The 17782-nt window shown below is 36.5% G+C and overlaps 1 protein-coding gene across 1 annotated transcript in view; it reads right to left on the reverse strand.

Annotated features, from left to right (window-relative positions):
* The window catches only part of CCDC158 (coiled-coil domain containing 158), a 66115-nt gene continuing 48333 nt past the window's right edge, over positions 1-17782 (reverse strand). The window contains exons 19-24 of the mRNA XM_033106317.1: positions 12663-12823; positions 10074-10133; positions 6567-6634; positions 4043-4201; positions 2359-2466; positions 1-375 (exon numbers count right to left, since the gene is read on the reverse strand). Coding sequence (XP_032962208.1) covers positions 299-375; positions 2359-2466; positions 4043-4201; positions 6567-6634; positions 10074-10133; positions 12663-12823 — 633 coding nt within the window. The 3' untranslated portion in view covers positions 1-298. The remainder of the gene's footprint in view (positions 376-2358; positions 2467-4042; positions 4202-6566; positions 6635-10073; positions 10134-12662; positions 12824-17782) is intronic.

The following is a 17782-nucleotide window of genomic DNA, read 5'->3' on the forward strand; positions in this document are numbered from 1 at the left end:
ACAAACAAACTATTGCCTCAGCACCAGTAAAGATATTAAAAAAACATAACTATTCAAACACACTAGTAGTAGCACAAATCAACACCTTATGAGTTATGTATACTTCCACATCTAGTTAGTACTGCTTGAAGTTTTACTGTGAGAGCATTCAAGAATAGTTTATTTCAAAACAGAGTTTATAGGACAGGGTATCTTTTATTAAATTTTCACATAAAAAGAAAAAGTTCACAGGGCACTATTTATAAGTAATACCACAATTAATTGGGCATCATCCCTCTGTAAATAGGCAATCAATGTATCATTTTAGTAACATTTTTTCCTGGTCTTTCACTTTCTGTATCCTCTTTTCTTGATTTCTGATCATTGAAGACATTGCTGAAAATGTTGATAAAACAAAGTTAGAATAGCAACATTTACACAGGCTTTAATTCTATTATGTGCTTCTTGAAAGGTCAGCTCGCTACTATAGAATAGATACATTCTGAGCTCAAGAAGTTCTTAAAAATTGCAAAGTAGTATATTTTTAAAAAGACTGATGTTATGGAACAGAGTTAAAGATAAATCTTTACTCTTTCAGTTGTTTTAAATGAACATGATAATTATTATAGAAGTAATACATACTAACTAAATAATTTGAATAACTCAGAGTCGTACAAAGATGAAAGTCAGTCTTTGTCTCCGTTCCCTCCATCTACTGAACCCACCCCCCCGACCCCCAGAGGTCATCACTGTGAACAGTTTGGTGATTATCTTCATGTACACACACAAACACACACACACACACGAGTTTTCTTTTTTACATAAATGGATTTCTGGTATAAATTGTTCTGTAACTTGCTTTATTCACGTAACAAAATGTCAACATATTGCCAGTTCAGCTCGTGTTTTGTTATGACTGCACAGTATTCCATTATATGGATGCACCAACCTATTAGTAAATAAATTTTTAAAAGTTGCTTCTTATTTGCACTTACAAATAATACTATAGAAAATACTTTTGTAAACAGACATTTGTACAATTATTTTCTGTAGAATAAATTGCTATTAGTAGAATTTCTGGGTCAAAGCATATGTGCATTTCAAGTTTTGATAAATGCTTCCAAAATTTACTCCAAAATATTTGTTTCATAATTTCCAAGAGACATTTCATCCAGACAATAAATCCAATATAAAGATCTTTTTATTTTTTAAACAAAAACAACATATCTCCCATGTGGACTATTACATGGTGGCATTACTCAGATAAACTTAGAAACATAAGTCAAAGTATGATCAAAATGGGGTCAATAAGATAATGCATCCTCTTTAAAAAAACTCACAACTAATTTTTAAAATATTTTCTTGATATTTATGTACACAGGGATCTGAGGTTACCATAAGGGACTTGAAATTTTCTTTAATAATAATTTAGTATAGTCTTAGCATATTAAAAAAATGTCGATTTTGTAGTCAGAAATTGCAGAGATTAAGTCCCAGCTCTACCACTCATGTGACTTAGAACTTATTGAGTGACTGAGATCTTATCTTCAGTTTCCTCATTTTCAAATGACATAATATTAGCACCCACCTCTGAGGGTCGTTGTGAGGCTCAACATGAGGAAAACATAAGTAAAGCAATGAGTATATGGCCTGGCACATAGCTGGTAAGTGCTCCATAAATGCTAACGGCATATGATAATTAGTAAGGTTGAATTTATTTTATAAGAATTTGTTCTTAGAAAAATATTTATTATCCTTCATCTAGCAATTTATAATCTCTAGAGATGGAAAGACATGAACATGTATAACCCCAAATTAATTTCTCTCTGACACAGGCTCCTGGATTCATGAATTTATTTCAGAAAAGCATAAAACATGATAGCCCTCCCAAACCCATGGGAACATATCCATATCCTCCCACATCCGTGGGAGCACCTACTTAGAATTTATGCCCCAAAGTTGCCTATCATCTGCAGAGCACAGTAGTTTCTTATTCAAATAGCTTTCGTAAATTTATAAGTAGTTAATTTTGTTTATTTAGTGATTTTCTGGGTGGCATAGTCTCTTATAGCCCACACTAATCAAAATCCTGTGTAAGCTAAATATCATTATTTTGTTTTCTGGCTATCGACTGCAATCGTATATAGGTTACCATTGTACACATGCTTATCTATAGTAGAGCAGGGCTAAAGTAACCTGCGTAAGGCCACACAATTAACCCCGGGGTTAGACATGGTTAAGACCCTTATATTTTGACTAAGGTTTCTGACTGGCTTATTCAATATCTTTTGTAGTGCGTCTATAGATAGGAGGCTTAACCTGAAGGGAAGCTCAGTATTCTTTGGAGCAAGGAAGATCATGCCAAAATGAACATTGTACCTTGGTTCTTTATCTGTAAATCTTCTACCAGAGTCTGCAAGCTTTCCAGTCTGTTCTGAAGCTTCCTGCATGTTTTTCCTGTTGTTTCTATTGGCTGAGACTGTGAAGCTATTAGAAAATTGCTTAGATGTGATATTAAAAGTCTACTCAATATTTTTTAAAGAAATTTTCCAATTACAGGTTAAACAATCTTTCTTTTAAAATTATGGAAATTTTAAAATACTATTTTATTTATTTATGTTTATTAGTTTCTGATGTACAATGTAATAGTTAGACATTTACACCCCTCACAAAGTGATAACCCCTCTCCCTCAATCTACTACCCCTCTAACATCATATATAGCTGTAGAATAGAATAAATGAGCAAACTAATCAGAAAGAGTCTCAGAGATATAGAGAAAAAACTGAGGGTTGCTAGATGGGAAGGGGGTGGGGGTGAGGGAGAAGGTGAGGGGATTAGGAAGCACAAATTGGTAACCACAGGATTGCCACGGGGATACAAAAGACAGTTTGGGGAATATAATCAATAATGTAAAGATTTTGTAGGGTATCCGATGGACACTTGTCTTATTAGGGAGTTCACTTCATGGACAGTCTAAAATACTATTTTAAAACAAAGAATGTCTTACCTAAATATTGCCATACTAGCTTATTTGATTTTGTTTTAAAACAATCTGATTTACTATTATTTAACTACATAGAGTTAATGGGATGAGTGGGAGGAATATTTTAAGTTTAATGATGCATTCTGCATTATAAATGACAGCTTTTTATACCAAACCTGAGTAGTTCCAAACCTGAGAAGTTAGGGTATGGAAGAGCAAGATTTAATACTGACACTGGCAACAGTCTTGAATGTCTGTGATGCCAAGTGCCCATTTCAGTTGCTGTCCCCTGAATGAGGACAGTATTATATAATGGGAGAGGGTAGTATGGATGCTGACATGGTCACAGTGAACCTAGAAAAAATGTGGCAGTAGCAACTGGAGAGCGGCTACAAGCATGTAGCTAGTCTCTAATAAGTGTGCTAAGTTTTGTCAACCTCTGCAAAATATTTGATTGGCAATCTCAAGATTTTGATCTTAGTCCCTTATGCAACAACTTACTTAGTTTACCCCTTATCAAAAGGAATGATGCCTAGGGCTCTGGGGCTGTCTGAGTCACTGTCACATACCATGAAAAACATTTCAAGTTCAATTCAACATCTATATATTTAACGTCCATTTATCAGGCACATATTCTAAATCAAACCATTTTCCCCATCTGTTTTAGAAAAAAAAAAAAACTTAAAAAAATGAGAACACTTTGAGAAGTATGATAGATATTTGCACTTACAAAGGCAGAGACTTTGAGGAAAGCCATGATTTCAGAGAACATAAATAAGAAAGAAAAGTCACTCACAGCATTTAAAAGAAGACCACAAATCTTAGAGAAAAAAAGTTCATTATTCATGATAGAGAAAGAGATAATATTTACATATAATATCTATGTATATTTACTAAGGGTTGTGTGTGTGTGTACACAATAGCTATGCTATTTAAATCAGACCCACTTAAGTTACACAGCATCAGTTAGAATTTGAATATAAGAACACCATGGAAAATCTTATTCTGATTATAGAAAAGAACTTTCAATTCAGCAGAGTAAGAAATCAATCTCACCAGTGATATCAGATCATTCTTACCTTTAACAGAATCAGGTGAATGAACAGGTTTGGTGGATCTATATTGTGATGTGGAACCAACTGAATCTTCTGCTGAACTAGTTAGGAGTGAATGAACTGGAGACTTCTTAGGAGAAGAATGGAATGAACGAGAAGCTGAATTTTTCACAGATGGACTTACTAAAATTTTGCAAGAACAAAGTAAAATAACAGAATTAATTAAAAACACTGCACTACACCTCCCAAAAAGTCACACTTTCATGGGAAAATGTTCCCAGTGATTGGGGGGAGGGAAAAGGAAGTTCTGTTAAATACCCAAGGCTCTGGGTTGGAACTGAAAAGGGCTCTGCACTGAAGAGGACCATGTCTTAGAAATAAAGAGGAACAGGCAGAAGACCTGCCCTTGGGGACCAGAGGTCCAGCTTCAAATCATTTTAATTTCTGATTAAATTAAACTGATTTGGGACCGCTGATGTCCTTAGTTGTCTACTACAACCAAGCATGAATGCTGTCCTGAGGAAGGTAACCCCATTCTAAGCCTCAAACCAGCTGTACAATTTTTCATATATGTTTGTCATATCCCATAAAATAATCAGGCATATGATGAGACAAAATGACACAGTGAAAAACCCAGAGAAAAAATACAGTTAATAGATATGGACCCATAAGTTCTGGATAATGGAGGCACATACTACCAGAGATTCAAGTAGCATTACTCCAAACTCCAAACAGGTTCTTCTTATATAAAGAAAATCATAACTGGACGTGTCGGTAAAAACTGCTAAAAAACAAACAAACCAAACCAAAGACAAAAACAATCTTAAAGCTGCCAGAAGGGGGAAAGAAAGAGATTACATTTAAATGAACAATTAATTTTAGAGCTGACTTCTTAGTAGAAACAATGGAAGCAAGAAAACAATGGAATATTTTCAAAGTGAAGGAAAAATGTCAGCCCTAGAATTCTATACTCAGCACAAATATTCTTCAAAAATGAGCATAAAATAAAGACAAGTACAGAAACTGAGAATATGTCCCCAGCAGACTTATATTATAGGAAACATTAAAGGCATAAGTAAAATGATACTAGACAGAAGGTAAAGTATAAATATGTGGGTATATCTAAATTAATATTAACTGTACAAAACAATACAAATAATCCATTGTGGTATTTACATTTATAATTAAAATATGTGACAACAGTTGTATGTAAGTTGGAAGGATAGGGAACAGAGTTGACATGTTCTAAGGTACTCATGATATATAAAAAAAAGTAAAAGCCCTCATTTATATTAATCTAATAAGGCAAGCATATATCTTGTATTTTCATGCATAATCATTAAAACAAAACGTAAGTGAAATAAATGAATTGTTTAACCTCAAATAAATGTTTTTTTCTTCAAAGATTCCTCACAAGTTAAAGATTATTTTAAATTTAAGAGTTTGTATTTAAGAATATTATGTTTTGATTTTAGATATACATATATACTTTTCTATAAAAAAAGAGAAAATTTGGAAATTTATCTTTCTCCTATCTGTTTCATCTCCTATTTCAATCTTCCTTATTTACATGATTACTGTCCAGATTTATGGCTAAACTTTTGCTGAATGACCATCTGTTCACATTTTCATTTTCCCCATTTATTATATTCTCTTCCATAGAGAGACCATTATGTGTTTATTAGTTTGTCCTTGCCTCCCAAATCTAACATATTCTTTATAATTATTTTTCATCTTTCTTAGTTTAAAAAAACTCCTAAAACAACTCCTTCTGTATGACTTTCTCTACGGGGCCCATCATGTCCACAACTATGATTTCAGTCATGCCTATCCTATTTCTTTTTCTAAGTCTCTCCTTTGTAACATTTTTATTTTTCTCTTCCATTTTTAGTCTGTGTTATGCCATTTTGCTTTTCAACAGATTCTGTTGTCTTTTAATCTCATCCTTGACCTCCTTGTTTCATAGAGAGCATTTGTCTATTCTCCTTTTCCTTTCATCCATTCTATAAATATTTATCGAGCACCGGCTATGTATCAGGAAGGTTCTAAGAACCTGGGATATATCAGGGAACCAAACCCTTAAAGACATCTGCCCTTGTGCAGCTTCTGTCTAGCAGGAGGTGACACACAATGAACAACGTAAATTAATAAGTTACATAGTATATTAAAAGATAAATCTAATTAAAGAAAATGGTGAGGGAAAATGGGAGTGTGGAAGGATTACAATATTTAAATAAGGTTGTAAGAGTAAGTCTCCCTGGGAAAGGGACACCTGAGCAAAGGCTTTAAAAGAAGTGAAGGGGTTAGCATCGTGGAGGGAAGAGTGGGTGTAAAGGCCCTGAAACAGAAGCTGCCTGGAATGTTCCGAGAACAATTCAAGGGTAGATGAAGCTGAGGGAAGAAGGGGGTAGCAGCGGGAGATGAGAACAGAGGGCTAACAGGGACTTATAGGCTACTATAACAACATTTGCTTTTATTCTCATGGAAATGGGAAGCCACTGCAGGGTTTTCAGCAGGCCCCATTTCTGTGCTCCCATTGAAAACTCACCTGTACATGGGAATGTGAAGCAACTAGACGGATCTTCTAGGTCTCCTGTGTGTAATGTGACTGGCTCTCTGGAAGCATAAAAATGGTCACGCAAACATTTCATTTCACTAGCATCGCATTAACTTTTATGGACAGAAGCAAACTCAGGCAGGCAAAAGTGACGGCTTACAATACAAACTGAAGATGGCAGTCCTAACCCTAAATTGCAGTAGTTCTAAAACACCCTATGGGGGAATCCAAAGTTGCATGGTCTTTATGCATTCAGTGCCCATGAACATTTTGCAGCATGAAAACGTAATAATGTATAATACTCTTGGTTAGAAAATTCATTTTTCTGTAATAATAATTTTAAACCTCAAATATTTCTCTCATGGATTCTAACTGAGGCAATCTTAATGACTTATTTAAAAATGAAAAAATGAAGACAAAAAAAAAGAGAAAGAAACCTGGGATATATCAGGTTACAAAACTATCAGACTTATTTAAATCAGTAAGTTGAAATAGCTCTGTGGTTACCAGTGTGGGAATATTATGGCAGCAGTTCTCAAGGTGGTTCCCTTGCAGGGAGTTTGTGAGGCCAACATAATTTTATTATAATACTAAGATATTATTTGCTTTTTCAACTCTCAGTCTCTCACAAGTATGTAGCGGAGTTTCCCAGAGGCTCCATGAGATGTGATATCACAAGTTAAATGCAGATGCAGATATGAGAATCCAGCAGTCTTTTATTAAGGCATGCATTAAGTTATAAAACAATGCCTTCTCAATGACTTTATTTGAAAATGGTAGCTATTTTCATAATAAAATACATTATTATAACATGTAGTGCAGTTTATTTTAAATCAATAAATATCAAATTTAAAATTAAAATTTAATTTAAAATTCAAATTTATTTTCCAATACTTAAAATAGCACTGGAAATGACCCAGGTCAACAAAATCTCTTTGCAAACCTCAATGACATTTGTGAGTGCAAAGGGGTCCTGAGACCAAAAAGTTTGAGCATAGCCATATTTGGAGAAAGACCCTGGAACAGAAGGTCGTGGCTATATCGTGGATGGTCTTAATTCTCAGGGCAAAAAGTTTGTTCTCGCTGCAGCAGGCAACTGGGAGTCTTTGAAGGTTTTGGGGCTGGGAAACAAAGTCTGAAGTGTGCTTTACGCAGATCAATTTGAAATTGATGAATAGAAGTGACTGGAACATGCAAGAGATCAGATTTAAAAACATCCACACTGAACACTATAAAGGCCACACTGTAGCCCCTAAGAAAGGTAAAAGGCCTAAAGCAGAGTGGCAGGCTGAATAATGGCTGCCAAGTATATCTGTATCCGAATGCCAAGAACCTGGGAACCTATGAATGTTCCTTTTATGGCAATAAAGTCTTTGCAGATGTGATTACATCAAGGATCTCGAGATGGGGAGATTATCCTGGATTATCCAGATGTGCCCTAAATGCCATCACAACTGTCTAAGCGGGAGGTGGGGGATATCTCACGAAGGAGAGAGATGATATGACAATCTCAGCAGAGAGAGATTTGAGGACGTTATGCTGTGGGCCGTGGAGGTGGACGAAGAAACCAGGAAGGAAACTCTAGAAGCTGGGAAAAGGTAAGGCAATGGATTAACCCCAAGAGCTTCTGCAGGGAGTGTGGCCCTAACAACAGCTCAGTGAAATGACTTAGGAATTCAGGCCTCCAGAACTGTTAAGAGAGAGATAAATTTGTATTGTTTTAAACCACTAATTTTGTTACAGCAAACACCAGAAATGAATATTGGTAGTTTGAGGGGATGTGCAAAGAAGAAAACGGATTTGAGAACTGCTTTAGGTCAGAATTAATAAGTTTTGGTGACTAGAGAAGTGAGACAAGAGAGAAAGAAGAATAAAAGATAATGTTAAGCTTTAAGGATTGGTGCCCTGGGAAGCAGGTGTAAAACAGAAGTGTGAGATAGAGGGGAATGGTTTTGTGAAACGGTCATCTTTCTTTAGTTGGTCATTATGTCTCGTCTCCGGAAACACCCATATGGAGATGTGTAAAAGGGAGCTAGGTATTATAAGGAATCCTTCCTTAGGGCATAATGTTGCTCAAATTACAGCAACATAAAAAGAATGAGAAAAATCAATTCTCCACAAAACTTCTGAGAGATGTGGCTTGCAGAATAATTCAAGCACAAATACACATACCAGAGTTATTTGTTTCTTTTTTATTCTGTTCTGGGTACAGACTATATTGATTTAGCGTATATGGCTGCAGATGTTTCTAGATTAAGAAACATTACTGTGAGATGTTGATGAAAGAAAAGGTGCTGCAATGACAGTGAAATGTTGAGGTAAAACAGCAGTTGTGATATTCTCATTCATTTAGGTGTGAGTTTTTAAAAATGGCCAATTTGCCATAGCATAGAGCGTTTGAATGCATTTTTTAATTTTATAGTGTGCGTCATACTTTTCAGAGCTTCTAGTAAATACTTAAAAATCTCTTCTTCCTGTTTGAACACAGGAAGGGACTAGGCCAAGGTTCTATCTTTTCCTCACCATTCTCTCTTCTTCACAAACACATTGCTGCTGAAGGAAGCAGATTTTTTAGTCATGGAAAAACTACAGCAGAGCTTGACGTTTCCAAAAAAGCAGCCCCTCTCTGTCCCACACCTAGGATCGGACTCTTTCCCTGGTAGCTCAGTCCAGGTGCCTGGAGGCAGAACACAGGAGTGGGTCACAGCCTGAGCTCAGGAGCCGGAGTGACCTGAGTTCAAATGTGACCCATTGTTTACAAGCTGTATGACCTTGGCAAGTTGCTTAAGCAAACTTGAGTCTTCATTTCTAACCTATATGTGGGGATAACAATGTACATTATGATACTTTAAACTGTGTCATAGGTTAGATAGACTAAGTAAGTCTAAAACACCCAGAAAATAGAAAAATAAAGATATGCAGTTGGTAGCTCCAGATATTATTAGGTACAATGTAGCGTTACATATCTAGTGAGAAAAAAACAAAAACTCATTGCATTTAGCTTAAAAGAAAGATACATTTAAAAAGATTCAAGTTCATCGTATTTTGATCTAGTAGCAGGGACAGTAAGAAAATATAATACTGTCTTCATTCATTCACTAAACAAGTATTGCTGAATGGCTCCTTATGTGGCAATATGTAGCACCAGGCGACATGCTTGGTGCTGAAAGTAAAGCAATGAATAAGCTTCTGCCTAACTGGAATTTACAGAATAGAATTCATTTTCATATTCTTATGCTATAAAAAGGACTCTAGTATCTCCATTTTTTTAATAGGTGGTAACAATAAGAAAAAAGTAAGCTTTCTTCCCAGGCAGTCAGTCAATAAACAGCCCTTACAGTGTAAGTAACTCGAGGACAGGGCCCAGGTCTGTCTTGCTCACTGTTACACTCCAAGGGCCTGGTACGTCATGGACAGTTAACACTCTTTTGAATTAATAAATGAAAAGTCATAAAAGGAATATTTTGAAAGTCGGGGACTGGTATGATCATTTCTTACCTGCTGAGAGTTTCACTTGATTTGCTCCCTTCCGTGGAGTCCCTTAATGAGTTGTTGCTTCTGTTGGTAGAGGGATGGGGGAAATTAAAGACTACGCCATACTGTTTTTTACTTAATGACTAATCAAAAATGTTCCTCTGAACATCGCTTTTAGAAAACACAGATTCAAAAGAGTGAGGCTGGGGTACTGGCTCTTCCAGGTGGAGGAAATAGTATGGAGAAAAGCTTGAAGACAGAAAGAAATAAACTCCTTTTGGGAATCAAGAATAGTCTGTTTAAATTAGGGCATAGCATAGGAGTCAAGCAGGCTGCTGACAAGTTAGGGAAATTCTTCAAAGTCTGGCTGAGGGACCATGTACTTAATGCAACAGGCAGTGAGGAACTACTGAAGACCTGCAGGCAATGGCCTCAGCGTCTTAAATGAGTAACATGTTAATATGAGCCTTTTTTTTTCTTTTTTGGCTAAAGTCAGTTCTCAGAAGCTGTCTTTGTCTAGGGCTTATGGATTTCATTTTTATGCTCTTTTTATGATTTCATTTAATAATTCAATTATTGATACAAATAGAATTTTCAGTGAAGGTCTTATAATCCTAAATTGAGGTTGTCATAATTTCCTTCTGGACTACCTTCCTCTCTAGTTATGTAAGCCACAGAAAATATGTGTAACTATAGAAAAAGTCTTTCATTTTTGGCATGATGTATCATATACATATCTTCTTCTAGGTAAACGGCATCAAAATTTAAAATAAGCAGAAGAATGCTTATTTATGTGATTTCTAAAAAGTAAATGACTTTAGTACATTTAATTGAAATCCTTTTGGTTTCAATTAACAGCTTTCCTTCAATGAGCTCAAAATGCCCATTGATTCCCATGTAAACTGTCCAGACTTCCCAAGTTGCCTGGTCACATATAAAATTCTTAGACAGTTAATTAGATTCAGAATCTCAGATTCTTCTTACCTATAGCATATCTCTAATCTCAGGCTTGATTCAGTAATGCAATCTCTTACTCTATCATCTCTGTATAGATAAATATAACTCTCAGTTAATTATACAAAGAATAATTTCCAGATTCTACGTATTTTTAGAATAATCAATTGCTCATGTGTATTGAACTCTTTAAGGCACAACAGATTTTAGTTCTCTAAGCAAATTTTGCAAAGGGGTACCCCTAGAGTTTATCAACTCAGAGAACTCAGAAATGCTTTCTCGTTCCATGGACTCTTAGGTGTTGGTGACAAGGCCATTGTAGGATTACAGCAAATTAACATAAACTCTTTAAAGGCAAGGACCAAGTATATTCATGTTCAATACAGTCCAATGTAGTTCAAGCTCATCATGGCTGAAGTGATGGAAATCTGATCAGGGAAGTCATGGCAATCTGTGGAATGATTAGTGCTGGGAGCCAGAGGCTCTAACTTTTACTTCTAGCTTTGCTTGTTTGCTTCATTTGAGGAGGCAACTCAGTCTATGCTTAAATTTACTCATCGGACAAATGAGCTTAATAATACTGCCCTGCCTTAGAGGGCACATTATAGAGTTATGACAAAAATAAAAGTGTTCTGTATGCATAGGTATTCCTTGATGCAGTGTCCAATGGACTATTTCTGACATGTGACTCAGTATACGCAATGTTATGCTAGGTAACTGGTCTGTTACAAATATTTTACTATTACTATTAATAATATCATTAATAAAAATTAGATAAAGTCCAGCTAATATTTTGCTACCTCAAGTTAATATACATTAATTGAACAACTTAAGAAACTGGAGGTTGTTTATATATAAATATTATTTCAGGAAGTATTACTTTTCGACATTTGCCGTATAACCAAAAAATCATTACTACAATAACAGGTTGTGATAATATTAACAACTAGTATACATTAGTATTATAATACTAAAAATATGTATATACCATATTGAAATGTTTTAAGTTAACCTAATAATAACACAATAAAATTTTAAACACTATTTGAAAAGAATATGAGAATCTCATTGATTTCTGCAGGTATGTGTAAGGAAGGGCTGGTGAATTGGTTGAATCCTTTTTGGAACTGACCTTTTATTAATTTGATATAAATCACTGGCATGAATAACATGACAGAACCAAGTCCCTCCATATTAGCTCACACCTGAAGAGATATATAGTTCTCAGGGTTCTAGTTTTAGCTCCTCCAGTGAACTATGTGGCTACAGGCAAAGCAACCTTTTGAAACTTATGTTTTTCTCATTTGTAAAATGAGATACATAAATCCTGCCCTATCCTGTCTCAAATAGTCATTGTGATTCAAATAAGATTATGGATGTGAACTTTGTTGGGAACTATAAATTACTACGTGAATGTAATTTTAGGTGATGTCTTACCCTGACTACTTTCTGAATAGAAGAACTATATTATTTTCTCTTGATGTCAAGTTGTTTTACTTTTGTTTAACTCCTCTATTTTCATATTATTTTCCCTGGTAATGTTAGATACTCTTCAAAGTTATTTAAATCTCAACCTTCCAGAGAGTTAACACACAGACAGCTTAAAGACAAACCACTGATGAGAGAAGCTCTTGCATTCTGAAGTACACTCAGTCTTACATAGCTACATATGAGACTCCCAGAGGTGGTGTTCTCCCATCTTCTTCGGTCTTGCCCAAAGGCACAGGGGGTTCCTCATTGATCACACTTCTCAATTCTTGGAGAAGCTGTTTCAGGTCCCTTGTTGGATCTTCCTTCAGTGTGTTACGTTTCATAGAATGCTGAATTAAAACAATTTACAAAAAAAAAAAAGACACTTTGTTTTTTCAGATTCACATGCTATTTCATATTATAAAATCAATTCAACTGGTAAATAAAAATTATGAAGGAGAAAGAAGAGGAAAACAAAAACTACTAAGGGATAATCAGTAATACCCAATCAATAATCAACATCGTGTCATATCTAATTTATAAATGTGTGTATAATTATTTACACATATATGCATACATATTTATAAATTAGAGTATGGGAGAACTTTCAGTCAAGATAATGGAGTAGCTAAATGTTACTCCATGGGTCCTCCCATGACCACATCAAAATTACAAACTAAACTACAGAACCATCATTGAGAATCATCTAAAGTCCAGCTAAAGAGAAGTCCTATGACTACAGAAGTCCTAAAGACATACAGAAAACACCACATGGAGACTGGTAGGAAGGGTGGAGATGCAGAAAGTCGGTCCCGCACCTAGGTGTAGTGGTTAAAAATCGGGAAGATATCTCAGCTGCAGAGGTCCTCCCAGAGGAGTGAGGGGTCCCAGCCCCACACCAGGCTCCCCAGCCCAGGGTTCCCGTGACAGGAAGAGAAGTTCCCATAACTTCTGGCTATGAAAATCAGTGGAAATTGTGGCTGAGTAAGATGGAAAGTGGCGGGAGCCTCAGGTGTTCTTCTTAAAGGGCTCGTGCGTGGACTCACTCAGTCTGAGCTCCAGCATTGGGGCAGAAGCTTGAAAGGCACCAGAAACATACAGGGAGAAAATGAATTGTCTGGCTTCAGGGTGAAGGCTGGAGGAGCAGGCAGCTTTCTCCCAGATATAACTGCTGGCAGAATCTATTGTTTCTTTGTTGAGTCCTCCCCGCACTGGGTGTGCAGATGCAGGCACGCACCATATCTGAGTCTCCATCATCCTGGCTAACACCATTTGCTCCACCCTGGTAATTCCTGAGATCCTGCCCACCCAAATTGCAGGCCCACTCAAGCTGCTTCCAGTGGCTTTTCATACAAATGGCCTGCCTTGGCTCATGCTGCAGATTTTCCTAAAACCTCTCAAAGGTTCACAAACCCCAAACAAGCAGTATTTGGCCTTGGCATGCCCCATGTCTCTTAAGCAGCTCCAAGCCTGGCCCTATCACCAACCAGCCTTAGTATGCAGCTTAGCCTCTCCCAGGCACCTCCAAGCCCAGCACAAGTGGCGACCATCTGCAGATCACTTTGGAGTTCATTAAGTGGCCCCAGGCAGGGCACAGGCAGCAGCTAAACTTGGCCTGCACCAGAGCCTCCTCAAGAGGCCCCAGAATCAACACACCCAGTAGTCAGCTTTAGACCACACCAGAGCACAACCCAATGACCTCCACAAATGACACACCCAAAGGGCAGACTCAGTAGGCACCAGAGCCAAGCTAAAGCAAATCTTCCTTCGTAGGGTCAGACCCTGCACAACAGCTCCTCCACTGTAGTCATGGCCAGTCCTCACAACCAATCAGCCCCAGAGTCAGTCCCACCTATTGATGTGCAAACAGCAACCAAGGCTCATGAGTTGCAAGGCTCAAGGAGTGCACACACAACTAACACAAAGGACACACCTGGAGCACCAGACTCAGGTGACAAGGAAGACTGCACCACTGGGCTGCACAGCACACCTACTACATAAAACCACTCTACAAAGACTGGGAGGCATAGTAGCCCTACCTAATACATAGAAACTAACACAGAGAAATAACCAAAATGGGGAGACAAAGAAACATGTCCCAAATAAAAGTACAGAACAAAGCTCCAGAAAGAAACTAAACAAAATGGAGACAAGCAATCAACCAAATGCAGAGTTCAAAACATTGGTTATAAAAGATACTTAATGATCTCAGGGTGAACTTCAACAAAGATATAGGAAACATTAAAATGGAGATAGAAAACATAAAAAGAAATAAAGAATATAATAACTGAAATGAAAAATACATTAGAGGGAATCAACAGTAGCTTAGATGAAGCAGAGGATCAAATCAGCAATTTAGAAGATAAGACAGCAGAAAACACCCAATCAGAACAGCAAAAAAAGAAAAAGAATCCAAAATAATGGGTATAGTTTAAGGAGCCTCTGGGATAACGACAAGCATACTAACATTCGTACCAGAAGGAGAAGAGAAAGAGCAAGGAATTGAAAACCTATTTGAAGAAAAAAATGATGGAAAACTTCCCTAACCTGGCAAAGGAAATAGACATACAAGCCCAGGAAGTGCAGAGAGTCCCAAACAAGATGAACCCAAAGAGGGCAACACCAAAACACATCATAATAAAAATGCCAAATGTTAAAGACAAAGAGAGCATCTTAAAAGCAGCAAGAGAAAAGCAGTTGGTTACCTACAAAGGAGCTCCCATAAGATTGTCGGCTGATTTCTCAAGAGAAACTTTGTAGGCCAGAAGGGATTGGCATGAAATATTAAAAGTGATGAAAAGCAAGGACCTACAACCAAGATAGCTCTACCCAGCAAAGCTATCATTTAGAATCAAAGGATAGATAAAGAGTTTCCCAGACAAGAAAAAGCTAAGGAGTTCATCAACACCAAAACAGTATACAAGGAATGTTAGAGGGACTTCTTTAAGATGAAAAAAAAAGACCAAAAATATGAATAATAAAATGGCAATAACTACATATCTATCAACAATTACTTTAAATGTAAATGTATTAAATGCTCCAATCAGAAGACACAGGGTGGCTGAATGGATAAGAAAACAAGACCCTTACATATGCTGCCTACATGAGACTCATTTCAGATTGAAAGACATGCACAAACTGAAAGTAAAAGGATAGAAAAGAAATTTTATGAAAAAAAAAAAGAAGTAAAAGCTGGGTAGCAATACTTATACCACAAAATAAGACCTTAAAACAAAGGTTATAACAAGAGACAAAGAAAGACTCAATAATTCCACTTCTGGAATTTATCTGAAGAAATCTAAAACTCTAACCCCAAAAGGCATATGAGGTCAGACAATTAAGTTAGCGAACTCATCCTAGAAAAAGTGCTACATACCTCATTGCTGAATATCACCACAGTCACCTTCAAAATACTCCCCTTGGAAAGCTATGCACTGATGCCAGTGCCTTCAAAGCAATTTTGGAACTCTTTTTCTGGAATGGCCATCAGAGCTCTTGTCATAATTACCGTTGATGTCCTGAATGTCATCAAAATGTCTTCCTTTCAATATTTCCTTTAACTTTGGGTAAAGAAAGAAGTCATTGGGGTCCAGATCAGGTGAGTAGGGAGGGTATTCCAATACAGTTATTTGTTTACTGGCTAAAAATTCCCTCACAGACAGTGCCGTGTGAGCTGATGTATTGTCATGATGCAAGAGCCATGAATTGTTGGAGAAAAGTTTGGGTTGTTTTTGTCTTTTTCTTGCAGGCTTTTCAGCGCTTCCAAATAGTAAACTTGGTTAATTGTTTGTCCAGTTGGTACAAATTCATAATGAATAATCCCTCTGATATCAAAAAAGGTTAGCAACATCGTTGCAACAAGTTCTCGAACTTAATTGTCATACCTTGTAGGTTCTTCTTTGGTAGCAATTGTACCATTTAAGCTAGTGATGTTGATAATGGAGGGTGGGGGATGGGAGGTGGCTGTGCATGTGTGGGGGCAGGGAAGTATTAAAGAAAAAAGAAAGCAAAGAGACCAGACAACAACATGACCAGAAACCAAGAGTAACAATGGTCACAGGACCATAGGTGATTCAGACAACAAAGTTATCAAACACCAATTTTAAAAAGAATGTTAGTTAATAGTATGAGTTCCAGAAAGAAACAATAGAATGGGGCAAGAAAAATTATTGAGAAGGTAAGGGATAAAAATTTTCTAAAATCAATGAAAGATATCAATCCACACATCCAGGAGGATCAGTAAAGCCCAAGAAAGATAGACCCAAAGAAGACCAACCTAGGCACATCATAGTCAAACTGCTATACACCAAGACAAAGAAAAAAATCTCAAAAGTGGTCAGAGAAAAAAATTACCTCCAAAAGAGCAACAATATAGCTTAAAACTGATTTATCAGTAGAAACAATGGAAACCTGAACACAATGTTCTACAACAAATTTAATGCATTGAGCTATTAGACAAATATGTAGTAAATACCTACTATAGGTTAGACACTATTCTAGGTACTTGGGATACACACACACATCAATGAACAACACAAAGAATGTAGGCTACTTTTATTGTGTAAAATTATATACTAAACTTTTTAAGAGAAGAAATTAATTGTATAAAGCATGCTTAATGGTCTATTTAGAACATATAATTCATTTTTGCTGTTAGAATTATTATTTAAAATTTTGATTTAATAGATTTGACTGGTACTTTTTCAGTGATGGATGAGAGTCTTTATAATCAAGCAGAATCTATGTATTAAGCAACGAGACAAAATCTACCATGCTGATTTTAGGGTGCTGAAAAGATATGGAATTTCAGAGCTGATCATTCTAGATGACCCTAGAGATCGTGTAGTCCAGATGCCTCATTAAGAGATGAAAAGGGCAGGGCACAATATATTTAACTGGCTTTCCAAGGTCACACATAGTAGTAACAGACATATCTTGGGTCCCAATGATTCCTGGTCAAATAATCTTGGTTTGCAAGGGTATTGTGGGGGGGGGGGAGGGTTTAAATTAATCTTTATCAATGTCATATACATAGTTTTAAAGGTAAACTGATTTTACAACACTTAAACCAAAAGGCAGCCGTCTCTTGCCCTGCCTCTGCCCACCTCCAAGTTCAGTCTCCAGAGAGAACATGCTTAGCTTCTAATATTATTATTCAAGTGCTTGATAGAATGTTCTATTATTTGTCCTGAGATAAACTGTTTTTCAGTGCACACATCTTTGAGTGTGTGGGAAGAGTTCACTTCAACTTTTAGACATTTCATAGTATATAATTCTCATTTAAATGGCACAGGTGGAATTAATGGTAG

This window comes from Rhinolophus ferrumequinum, chromosome 5, assembly GCF_004115265.2.
Source record: "Rhinolophus ferrumequinum isolate MPI-CBG mRhiFer1 chromosome 5, mRhiFer1_v1.p, whole genome shotgun sequence".
NCBI classification, from domain to species: Eukaryota; Metazoa; Chordata; class Mammalia; order Chiroptera; family Rhinolophidae; genus Rhinolophus; species Rhinolophus ferrumequinum.